Source organism: Trachemys scripta, chromosome 5 (assembly GCF_013100865.1).
Source record: "Trachemys scripta elegans isolate TJP31775 chromosome 5, CAS_Tse_1.0, whole genome shotgun sequence".
In the NCBI taxonomy this organism is placed as follows: Eukaryota; Metazoa; Chordata; order Testudines; family Emydidae; genus Trachemys; species Trachemys scripta.
This window is the reverse complement of record NC_048302.1, coordinates 115,773,734-115,786,449: the sequence shown is the minus strand read 5'-3', so window position 1 is coordinate 115,786,449 and position 12,716 is coordinate 115,773,734. Positions and strand designations below refer to the sequence as shown.

Below are 12,716 nucleotides of genomic sequence, written 5' to 3'. Positions count from 1 at the left end.
CTCTCTCACATACACCCAGATTAATAAATATGTGCTAAAAAAATTAAAAGGAAGGGGATGTGATGTTATTGTGGCTTTAGGATGGGGTGGGCAAACTTTTTGGCCTGAGGGCCACATCTGGGTATGGAAATTGTATGGCGGGCCATGAATGCTCACGAAATTAACAATTCAGAGATATGCAAATAGACTCTATTTAATAAAGATACATTTTAGTGGAAATAAACATTAAATCTTGCTTACTATTATAAATATACCATCATAATTAAACCAAAAACTTTCCCCCTTTCCATGCTCTCTTTGATTAATGTGAACAATGCAGTTGGTCACCTTTCTTTACAATGGCATCAAAGTCCGGTGTCATTTTCATTGTGGAAATCCACATTCATTAAAAGTTTGCATATAGTAAGGGATGTTACCAAGATGGGGTGGGAGGACTCATGGGGTCTGGCGCAGGGGGGTGGGGAGAGGCTTAAGGGATGTTACCGAGGTGGGGGAGGAGGACTCTATGGGATGTAGCATGGGGGGGACTCTATAAGGGATGTTACTGAGATGGGGGGAAGGGGACGCATGGGGTATGGAGCACGGGGAGTTTGCTGACCCCTGCTATAGAGTCTTCAGGGCATGGGAACTAACAGACTGAGGAAGCAGTTGGTTTTAGTAGACTGATAGATTGACCTGAGATAAGATGCTCTGTATATATATTAACTATGTATCTGATACAGACAGTTGTTAAATTATTAGCAATGAATAATTATTAAGACTAGTGGATTATTTGACTATAAAACAATACAATAGATATTCTGGAAAAATTGCTAGGTGTCCCTAGCCTCTGTTTGCCAGAGGCTGGGAATGAGCAACAGGGGATGGATCACTTGATGATTACCTGTCTTGTTCATTCCCTCTGGAGCATCTAGCATTGGCCACTGTCGGAAGACAGGATACTGGGCTAGATGGACCTTTGGTCTGACCCAGTAGGGCCATTCTTATGTTCTGGAATAAAAGTGACTTTATTCTGGAATAGAGAGTATCCAGGAGGGAATTAATCCAGAAGAGCTAAATTATAACAATCAATTATGCCAATCAATTTCCCCCATATAGACAAGGCCACAGGTCCAATTCTATACTCCTCTAACATCTTGCTGGACCATCTTGCACATTCTCTGTGATCCGGACACTCAGTTTCTCCATGTGTAAACATGGGGATCATAATACTATTGCATCTTTCTGAAAAGCTTTGAAAGCCTCAAATGAAAGATATGGGAAATTCCAGAAGACTGGAAGAAAGCTAAGGTTGTGCCAATTTTTAAAAAGGTAAAAGGGATGACCCAGATAATTATAGGTCTGTCAGCCTGACATCAATCCTGGACAAGATAATGGAATGGCTGATATGGGGCTCAATTAATAAAGAACTAAAGAGGGTAAAGCAATTAATGCAAATCAACATGGGTTTATGAAAAATAGATCCCATCAACTAACATATCTTTTTTTGGTGAGATTACAGGTTTGGTTGATAAAGGTAGTAGTGTTCATGTAATATACTTAGACTTCTCTAAGGCACTTGAACTGATACCGCACAACATTTTGACTAAAAATCTAGAACAATATAAAATGAACATGGCACACAGTAAATGGATTAAAAATTGGCTAACTGATAGGTCTCAAAATGTAACTGTAAATGGGGATCTGTCATTGAATGGGTGTAGTTTCCAGTGGGGTCCCGCAGGGAACGGTCCTATGCTATTTAACATCTTTATCAATGATATGGAAGAAAACATTAAATCATCACTGATAAAGTTGCAGATGACATAAAAATTGGGGGAGTGGTAAATAATGAAGGGGACAGATCACTGATTCAGACCAAGCTAGATAGCTTGGTAAACTAGGTGCAAGAAAACATTATGTGTTTTAATACGGCTAAATGTAAATATATACTTCTGGGAACAAGAATGTAGGCCATACTTACATGATGGGAGACTCTATCCTGGGAAGCAGTGACTCTGAGAAAGATTTGGGGCTCCCAGTGTGATGGTGTGGCCAAAAGAGCTAATGCAATCCTGTGATGCATAAATGGGAATTTCCAGTAGGATTAGAGATGTTATTTTACCTCTGTATTTGGTACTAATGAGACTGCTGCTGGAATACCAGGTCAAGCTCTGGTGTCCACAGTTCACAAAGGATGTTGATAAATTAGAGAGGGTTCAGAGAAGAACCACAAGAATGACTGAAGGATTAGAAAAAAAAGTCACTCTCTGACGAACTGGGACTGTTCTTACTGTGGTCTTTGAATGCTGAGTGTGGCTAGGATAGTCTGCATTGGGGGATGGAAGACTGACCGATGGAGAATACCTGAGCATGTAACATGAGAACCCAGGAAGGGGTTAGAGGCCAGGTGACACCTTTGCCCAGGAAACTGAACAAAAGGCTGTGGGAGGGGTCGCTGAGGGGAGAGTTTCAGGAACTGGCTGGGGAGCTGGCTGGGAGGCAGACGGGGCTCTGACCTCGCAAGGGGCTGGGGCACCCTGGGACCCCAAGATGGACCTAACTGAGGGGGGTCCTGTTGTCTGTGCCTGCAAGACCTGTCTTGGACTGTAGTCCTGTCGTCTAAATAAACCTTCTACTTTACTGGCTGGCTGAGAGTCATGGTGAATCGCAGGAAGCCGGGGGTGCAGGGCCTTGTGTCCCCCCACATGCTGTGACAACTGGTGGCAGCAGTGGGATCTACTGCACCCCGTGGACGGCGCTTCCTGCAGTAAGTGACTGGGGAGCAGTAAAACGAAGGGGGATTGACAGGGACCAGGCATGCTGAAGAGTCCAAGAGAGATGGTTATCACCCCTGGGAGTGTGACCAGCGAGAAGGACTTTTGCAGTAACAGGGTCCCCCGGGGGATTGCAGCGAGTGGTCCCAGGGGCAGAGGAGTCTGCAGCTCGACCCTGGCAGAGAGGTGGTGACCTCGAGAAGGGCTGACACACTAGGGGTCTCCCTGGAAACTGTGGGGAGCAGTAAGCACCCCAGCCTGTGAGTTGCCAGCAGGAAGATGTATGCCAAGCGGCTTAAGAGCGACCTGGTGGAGCTGTGCAAGCAGAGGGGGCTGCGCAGTGGGAGGTTCACCAAAGAACAGCTCATTGCCCAGCTGGAGGAGGGAGATTGCTCGAATGAACCGATTCCTGTCTCTGAGGGAAGCAGACTGGCAAATGCAGCACAGGCACCAGTGTCTGTCCCATCTGGGAGTGATCAGCCTGCTTCTGAGGACTTCCCAAGACCCCTCCTTCCTATGCCTAGGGGAAGGGTAGGGAGGAGCCCAGCAAATACCGAGGGCACCGTGACCCCCCCCAGCCAGCAGGGGATCCTCCCGGCGAAGCTCGCTGGCCAGCATCCTTGGAGTGGAAGTGGCTGGAATGGGAGAAAGAGCTAAAACTGAGAGAGCTGGAGGATCGTGAGAAACAGAGGCATCATGAACTGGAGTTGGCGAGGCTGAGGAGCCGCGAGCCCCCGGCTGCGGTGAGTGAGGGGGGACCCAGGACTGCACGGAGCTTTGATAAGTGCATCCTGGCCCCACGTAAGGAAGGGGAGGACATGGATGACTTCCTGGAGGCCTTTGAGACGGCCTGCGAGCTGCATCAGGTTGATCCTGCGGACAGACTCTGGGTTCTCATCCCCTTACTGGACCCCAAAGCCGTGGCATTGTACCGCCAACTGGAAGAGGTGGAGAAATGGGACTACAAACTATTCAAAAAGGCCCTGCTACGTGAGTTTGGGCTAACTCCTGAGATGTACCGGGAAAGGTTCCGGAGTCAGGATAAAACCCCTGAGATCTCATATCTGCAACTAGCCGTCCGCATGGAAGGATACGCCAGCAAGTGGGCAGATGGGATACAGACGAAGGAGGACCTGGTTAAACTGCTGGTACTGGAGCAACTGTATGAGCGGTGCCCATCCGACCTGAGGCTGTGGTTGAGGGACAAAAAGCCAGAGAACCCGCGACACGCAGGGCGGCTGGCCGATGAGTTTGTAAAGAGCAGGTCAGGGGATAGCAGGGAGGAGTCCCAAAGGAACAGTCCCACCACAACGCAGAGAGAGAGTCACCATGGGACCTCCCAAAGGGAAAATATGGAAAAACCCCATCAAAGGGGAACATCCCGCGTCAGGGCCATCCGACCCACTCAAGGGAACCCATGGGACATGGGCTGCTATCACTGTGGCCAGAGAGGCCACATACGGGCCCAGTGCCCCAGACTCAGGGACAGACTGAGCAGACCGAACCCACAGAGGGTTGACTGGGTAGAGACCCAGCTGGGTGAGAGGCAGCATTCCCAGGGAAGGGGGGCTGGCAGAGTACCACCTGCTAAGGAGGGAGGAGAGCTCCAGGCCAGCTCCTCTGGGGGGGTGGATGCTCCAGACTCAGGGTTTTTGGTTTATACGGTGAGCGCGGGGCTGTCCCTCTGGAGAGAGTATCTTGTTCCCCTGGAGGTGGATGGGAGGAAGGTCAATGGATACTGGGATTCGGGAGCAGAGGTGACGCTGGCCTGGCCCGAGGTGGTGGCCCCAGATTGGGTGGTGCCCGACACCTACCTGACCCTGACGGGGGTGGGTGGGACCCCATTCAAGGTACCTGTGGCGAGGGTACACCTGAAGTGGGGGGGCCCAGGAGGGCCCCAAGGATGTGGGGGTACACCCATATTTGCCCACTGAGGTGTTGATGGGGAGGGGACCTGGAGGACTGGCCAAGCAACCCCCAGGGTGCCCTGGTTGTGACCCGCAGTCAGAGCCGGCGAGGGGCACTGCGCCCTGGCCTTGGGGAGGGTGCCTTGCCTGAGGCGCAGGACCCTAACTTGGTGGGGAGGGAACACCCAGGGACATGGCTCAGGGAGGCTGTGGCTTCAGACCCAGCCGGCGAGAAAAAGCAGGTGGCCATCCCTGTCCCAGATGCTGAGTTCCAGGCCGAGTTGCAAAAAGATCCCTCCTTGCAGAAGATAAGGGACCTGGCCGACCTCAGTGCGGTACAGACCATGGGGAGAGGTGGCCGGAAAAGGTTCCTGTGGAAGAAAGGGTTCCTGTACCGAAAATGGCCCCCCCAGGGAAAATGGAGTCGGGGGGTATCAGGAGGGAGCTGGTGGTACCCCAGAAGTATCGTCACCAGCTGCTGTACCGGGCCCATGACATTCCCCTCTCAGGGCACCAGGAAACCTGGTGTACCCGCAGAGGCTGCTACGGAGCTTTTACTGGCCTGGGGTCTTTGTTACTGTCCGACAGTACTGCCGATCCTGTGACCCCTGTCAGAGGGGGAGGAAGGCCCAGGACAAGGGGAAAATAGCTTTAGGACCCTTGCCCAGCATAGAGGAGCCTTTCCAGAGGGTGGCCAAGGTTAAAAGGGGGGCTCTGAACCAAGAGAGCCCGAATCATCGACCTCCAGACTGGAACGCTGGGAGAAGACCCCAGCCCAGTTGGAACCCCATGGGTATTGGGGTGGGAAAAAGGGCACAGGCCGCATAAACCTTCCCACATGCTAATGACGAGTGCCACCGAGCACCCCCGACCTAAGGGGGGGGTGTGAACCTGGGGGGGGGGCCTGATGTAATTCTCACCAAGGAATCCCAAAGGGTTTGCAAAGACTGAGAATCCGTCTGCGCCCAGATGGAAGGTGGAGATGACGGCTAAGTGGACCCTTATTGATTACAGGGACAGGCCTTGTTGTTTTAGGTGAAGGAGGTAGTCCAGTATGAACAGTATTTTTCTGCGAGGAAGCAAAGAAATCTGCGGGGGACATGTGTGCAGTGGCGCAGAATTCCCCCAGGAGTAACTATACAGGAGGTCAGACTAGATGATCACGGTGGTCTCTTCCAGCCTTAGAATCTATTAATCTATGAAAAATATAACAGTAAAATGCTATTTTCATTATTATTTAAGACCTCAATGAGGTGTTATGTGAAAGCTAGCTGTGACTACTGATACTATATTAAGCAGAGGCAATACAAAGAAACTAAACATTCAACACTAGCGTTACTTTTGAAGCAATAGGCCACATTAGTCCATAGGTTTAAATGAAGTGGCCCCTATTTGCTCTATGTTCTTTCCCTTTTTTCTCCCTCTAGGCAGGGAGACAGCACGGAATATTTTGCACCATGTTGCAGCAAGCAGAATTCACAGTTTCTGATGCAATTCAAAATACTAAAAATGACAGACCTGATTCTGATCTAGAGACATGGGTTTAAATTTGGAGTAACTCCATTTCATTCAGCATATCTACACAGGTGTATATGACAGCACAATGAGGCACCATAGCGCCACATTTAGTAGAATTGAGCAGATAATAGAGAAACATATTTCATTTTGTTTTAAAAAATCCAATTCTCTATGATGATGAGCATTTCTTTAGCTAATAAAGAACACCAGTGTGTGTGTTTTTAAAAAAAATAGATTACCTTAAATAAATGCAGTTCTTACTATTTGTAACAAACACTTCTATAACCCTAAATGTAATCCTTCACATGTAACTCCTTCCCAATATAGTTATTAATGAACCTTTCTCACAATCAGTGTACATGTTGTCTGAACTTGGCAGGCAACTGTAGCTTTACATTCTTTATGAGAACAAGAGCCTAAATAATCCAGGCAAAGCCCACCATTTTTTAAAATTTAAAAATAGATAGAACTAAAATGGATTTAACAATGCAAAGAAATACAATCACAGCTTCCCAGTTTCATGTCCTGTCTGATACATTTGTACTGCAGTATAGACTTGAGTCATAGCCAGTCAGATATTTTTCTCTTTTTTTCCTATTTTCAAGTTAAACACTTTTAATTTCAAGAAAAGCATGTTTTAAATAGCTGACCTAAGAAAGTAAGGGGTCATTTCTTTTAAAAAGAAGCAAATGAACCAGCAACTAATTTTGATAATTTAATCAAGTTTTACAGTTTATTACAGAATAATTATTCCTTCCATTTACAATACTAGGAAAAAAGTTCTCAAAACTTCATTGCTTCATTTCTTTAAAAAACAACAACAGCAGGTTAAAAGCAACAGAGGGTCCTGTGGCACCTTTAAGACTAACAGAAGTATTGGGAGCATAAGCTTTCGTGGGTAAGAACCTCACTTCTTCAGATGCAAGACAGCAGGTTATTCAACAGTTGGCCCAGGAATACTCTGCAAACTTTTATTGACCTTGAAAGTACACAAAAAAGGTCCTAATTTCCTTTGGGTGAATAGTCACAGTAGAGTTTTCTGTGGTCTTCTTTGTATTACTGGAGAGCCCTATAAAATGCAAAAATGCAGGTGTTTATGATTTGTCATTTATTCTGAAAAGCTTTATTTCAAATCAAATGCACACAGTATTTTGTTGTCTCAACATTTTTGATCCACTTAGGTTTGAACAGATTTTCTTTTCTAATTTAAACAGCTGCACCTATAACTCTAAGGAACACACATTCATAATTTTAAAATATACTGTAAACTATCCACCTTTCACTCTCTGCCTCATGCTACTGATACTAGTCCCACCCTAATGATACTCTCAGGCAGAAGAAAAGGTGCACATTTCCAGAGTGTCCAGGCAAATGGAGAGAAAAATCCAACACTTAATATTCCAAAACTGCTGCTTTGCTGAGGTGGCTCTGCAGTTCACTTAAGCCTGGTCTACACTAGAAAATTAAATCTGATTCACTACGTCATTCAGGAGTGTGAAAAATCCACATCCCTGAGCGTGTAGTTAAGCCAACCTAATCCCTAGTGCAGACAGAACTAGAATGATGGAAGGATTCTTCTGTTGACCTAGCTACCACCTTTCTGGGAGGTGGATTACCTATGCCAATGGGAGAATTCCTCCTGTCACTCTAGGGAGAGTCTACATTGAAGCGCTACAGCGGCGCAGCTCTGACATTGAAGCGTTTTAAGTGTCGACGAGCTCTTAGTGTCTTACCTACGTTTGCCTGCATTTCTCAAGGTCATGCAGTCAGTGGCTTGGCCAAGATTACAATTCAAGAAACTTTTTTTTTTATATTAACATTCAATATTAACTACTGCAACTTCTGTGTACCTTAAACCATAACTCAAAACCCAGAACCACAAAGATGCTTAAAAAAAGGAAAAAAATGCAATAGAAGTCAGAAACAAAGTAAAATACCACCACCTCAGCCTCTGTGCAATATGACAAATACACAACCACAAACGAACTTGAAATTAGCCCAAACCACACATTTTGGATACGGAACTCAACTTCCCCAAAGTCTGTGGGTTTTCTGATCTGGGTTTTTAACCACCTTTTGTATGAATTATGGTAAAAAGTAAACAAATGCACAAACTAGGGTCTGAGCGTTACTCTGATAGATGCCAGTCCTCTGTCCAAGATTGCACCTACTGAGAGTCGGTGCACAGAATGGACAGTGCTCACTTAATGAGCAACTATTCAATATTTTGTTTTATTTCCATTGTTCAGTATGTGGCTCCAGACATTATTTACTGCACTATACAAACCCTGCTCATTGACTTTCCTATGATGCACATCACTACAGTATCTAAGTGCTTCAAAAACATTAATTTATCTTCTCAACACCCCTTTGAGATAAAGGGGAGGGGTATTATCCTCTCCATTTTACAGATGGGAAACTGAGAAACCCTGAGATTAAGGTCAAATACCCCAACTTTGCATGTCTAATTTGAGACACCTGGACCTGATTTTTCAGAGCACTTAGCATTATATAATATTTCTATGTTCAAAGTACAGCTCTCACTGACTTCAGCTGCAGATGTAAAGGCTTTACTTCTGGAAATCAGATCCCCGTCTCAAATCAGGCACCCGAAAAATGAGGAACATACCATTAGTGACTACCGCTGAAAAGTTTGATTTCAGTGACTTGTCTAGCATCACATAGGAACTCTGTGTCAGGGACAGAATCCAATTCTCTAGAGCAACATTCAACTGCCTTAATCATAAGACTGTCCTGTCTCTTCCTGCAATCCCCTGCCTCATTCACTACACACCTTCCAACTCCTGCAACAAAGGAGGCAGGGGTCCTACAGAAAACAACCTCCTTTACTACAGAACCACAACTCATTCCAGAGGACGCCCATCCTGTGCAATGAGTGAGGATGGGGCCCTGTGGAAAAAAAAAGTACAACCGTGTAATTGAAGACTGTGTTGTAATGTATCCTCATAAGGGGGCTGAATTAAGATTAAATGGGCAACCTTATTTCAGCTTTTCCTAACTTCTGAATGCTTGACTTTGCAACCTTAATAATGATCTTTTAACATAGGATTTTTTGGGATAAGATATCCTAGGTTCTTAAAACAACCAAGTGAAAAAAAGAGAATTTCCGTCACGTGGGATCATATTGACACCGATGTGGGTCATCAGCACGGATGGACACTTTGCCAGGGGGTTTCTCAGTCCTCTGCTGACATCAGAGGAATGGTAAGACTCAAGAATCTTGAGTTCTATTCCAGGATCTCAAGGGGGCTGTGCTCTTTTACCCTTTTCCCCAAAAGTTTGATCCCTTCTGCACCATCCCTGTCCCAGTTCTGTCTCCTCCCCACCCAGCTTCTTATCCCAATTCTATTCTTGTGGGCTTCCAGTCTCCACAGGTTTCTCATCCCTGTCCCAGTCTCCTTGCCCAACCATTTCCAGTTCCACTACAATTTCCCCAGCTCCTTCTTCCACCTCTTTGCCCAGTTAGTCCCATTTCACCCTCTCATTTCCTTATCTGTACTGTCTTTCCTGGCTTCCAGTCACTCCCTACCCCACCCACATTCCTTGTCCCCATTGGCTCCCAGCTTCCCTCCCCGGGCTCCTCCTCCAGTCTCAGCATCTGGCTCCCTTGGCTTCATGTCCCAGTCTCTTTGCCCAGCCAATCCCAGTTCTTTCCCCACACCCTGGCTCCTCATTAGATCTGTCTCCTCTCACCCCATTGGCTCCCTGTCACAGTCTCCTTGCCCAGCCAACCTCAGTCTTGCCACTCTCCCATCCCATAGCTTTCCTTTCCCTTACATCCTCCCCGGCCAGCCTCCAGTTCCAGTATCCCACCCTCCCCTCAGAATCCTTGTCCCAGTCTACTCCCCTACCCTTCCTCCACGGTCTAGCTCTTGTCACCCTCTGCTTTTGAATCAGGTTGCTTCCTCCTCTATGGTGCCTGGGCCCAGTAGAGAGTCACTGAGAACACAGGAGAGAGTCTCGCTGCTCTCAGTACCAATGCCTGGATACAGCCTGGTTCACAGCAGCCCAGAGTAGCAATTGAAGAGAAAATCCTACTCCGCCGCAGATAGGAGCATGCTCCATACAGACGGAATGTATGGGGAATTTAGCTGCCAAGTTTTAGCAAGTCTCCCAAGCACGTGCAATCTGCAATGTTTGGCCAAATGTGGGCAGATTTTCACAGGTCTGGCAAAAGAGATATCCTTCAAACAAAAGCCACTCATCTGCCAAATTTCAAGTTCCTGCTCTAAAGTAGGAGGCTGGCTGAATTTCTCAAAGAGGAGGTCACCACCATTTTTTATCACGCGTAAAACTACATATTTTTCCCTAGCCTCATTCTCAGAAATAGCTGAATAATTTTGGCTGAAATTTATGAAGAACATTTAGCCTGAGGCAGACTCCCAATATATAAAGTTTCACACAAACAGTTAAAGTTTGGCAAAGTTTTAAGCAATGAAAACAGGGGAAAACTTATAATGGGAAGTTTTAGGCAAATTTAATAATATGCTGTACTACCAACCCCACCTATAACAACTCTTTTAGGTCATTTGAATCCGCTCAGTGAGACTGTTTCCTGAGCTGCAACATCCAATGAAAATACCATCTGTACAGGGAGACTTTGGCAAACCAGTAAAGTGGTCAGCAGGCTGTAAAGTGGCCATGCAGCTTGACCAAGGCGGGGGGAGGATGGGCTAGGATGCCTCAGAAAGGGCAGCTTGACCCCGCGTCCTTCCTGATAAGAGTTATGTTGAAGTTGCTGAAACATGCATTTGAAAAGAGCAGGGTGTACCCTCAGGAATGTCTATTGGAGTCTCAAGGCTGCAGACTCTGGAAAAACCCACACCTGGTTAATCAAGAATCAGAAGGAGCCTCTTGCTTGCCCATTGGAACTGTTTGCTTGACAAGTTTTCTTCAAGGGACATGTCATTGTATTACTAATGTATAAATAAGGGGAAAAGCTTGAGATAGGTGGGACTCTTTGGGACTGGCCTCTCCCTCTGGATGCATCTTGTGTTCCCCACCGGCAGACGGGCTACCACTGTACCACCCGAAAGCCACACTCAGCTTTGGTAATTATCAAGGGTTGGGAGTGTTTAACTAATCTTGTTGCAGACGTGTGTAAGTGCTTGAGATTAAGTAAAGTTTAGCTTTAAGTGAAAGCACTCGTGTTGTCCTGTTTGTGCCAGCCATCTATCGGTCGGACGGCTCTGTCTCCCCTGATTTATTTCCTGACACCTCCTCGCACAGAGTAAAAGTTACCAAGAGCTTTGGGTTGAAAGAACCACGGTTAACACAATATCTTGTCAACAGGTTGGGGCTTGAAAAAAGGAAATAAAATCTAGTTTGCCACCCACCTTTGCTTATATGTTGTGCTGATTTCCATTTCCATCGCTCCAAAGTGTTTATGTCCCAGGTTCCTGTGAGCGACCGCTCTTCCACCAACTCCACTGTTCCCAACCCTTTCAACAGAGACTACATAAAAAGAAATCCCAAGATATCCAGTTAATGTTACTTAACGGAATGCCTACTGCAGCTCTCATCTGCTCAGTGAGCAGCTGGGCAAGGGTAGAATTTTGATCTTTAATCTCAAAAGTATAACGCTCTCAGCAATTACTATCAGAGCTGTGTATACTTTAAAACCACCACAGATGATTCAGCACAAATGGATCCCCCTTTTTAAGTCACCAGAGCACTTATTAAATACCGTGTTCTTGACACTGAAGAGGGCAGCCTCCTCTTTTGGGTCAACTGCTACATCCGAAGAAGTAGGCTGTAGCCCACGAAAGCTTATGCTCAAGTAAATTTATTAGTCTCTAAGGTGCCACAAGTACTCCTGCTCTTTTTGCCACATCCTAGTCAAGCAGAAATCCCATGTCAGGTGTTATACCTGCCCTGGTGTTCCCCAGCCAGGATTTGTGGTGTCACAATCACAATCTCCTATTTAAAAATAAAATTAAAAAAGTCTTGCTGCCCAAACAATCAAAAGGGGAAACTGTCTCTACAAGAGATACAGTCAAAGTGATCAGACACATATTGCTGTCAAATGCACAAAAAACAACTGGAGGAAAAAACAGAGAAAAAAATAAATGTTTACCCTCTCTAAACCTTTCACATTTCAGTAATCTCAGGTGCTACTTGCAACAACATTAGATACAAAGAAATCACAGACAGGTGTCTATAACATTCAAGTTATCACAGCAAATATTACATTAATATCTACACAATAGGCCCAATCCTACAGATGCTTGTGCACATTTTTCTACTGTCAATGCGATGGCTGTTCAGCTCGGGTAAAGGCTAAGGCTGTGAATCATTCACAGAGGTCACAGCTTCCAAGACTTTCCGTGACCTCCGTGAATTTTGCAGCGCTGGTGCGGCTAACCCCAGGACCATCCCAGCAGCTGGGGAAGCCCACGGCCAGCCACACCAGCCGCTGCTCTGGTAGCCCCAGACAGCTGGTTCCTGGCGCTGCCCTGAAGCAGCAGTCTGGGCCCAGTGGTGGTGGGGCCCTGGGCTGCCCAGACCAGTGGCG

At 46.4% G+C, this 12,716-nt stretch overlaps 1 protein-coding gene across 3 annotated transcripts in view; it reads right to left on the bottom strand.

Moving 5' to 3' along the window:
• Positions 1 to 6,883: 6,883 nt before the first annotated feature.
• Positions 6,884 to 12,716, bottom strand: part of MAN2B2 (mannosidase alpha class 2B member 2) — a 56,172-nt gene continuing 50,339 nt past the window's right edge. For all 3 annotated transcript variants that reach the window (XM_034770931.1, XM_034770932.1, XM_034770933.1), the window contains 2 exons: positions 11,539 to 11,656; positions 6,884 to 7,250 (listed from right to left, as the gene is read on the bottom strand). In XM_034770931.1, the coding sequence (XP_034626822.1) occupies positions 7,153 to 7,250; positions 11,539 to 11,656 (216 nt within the window). In that variant the 3' untranslated portion in view covers positions 6,884 to 7,152. The remainder of the gene's footprint in view (positions 7,251 to 11,538; positions 11,657 to 12,716) is intronic.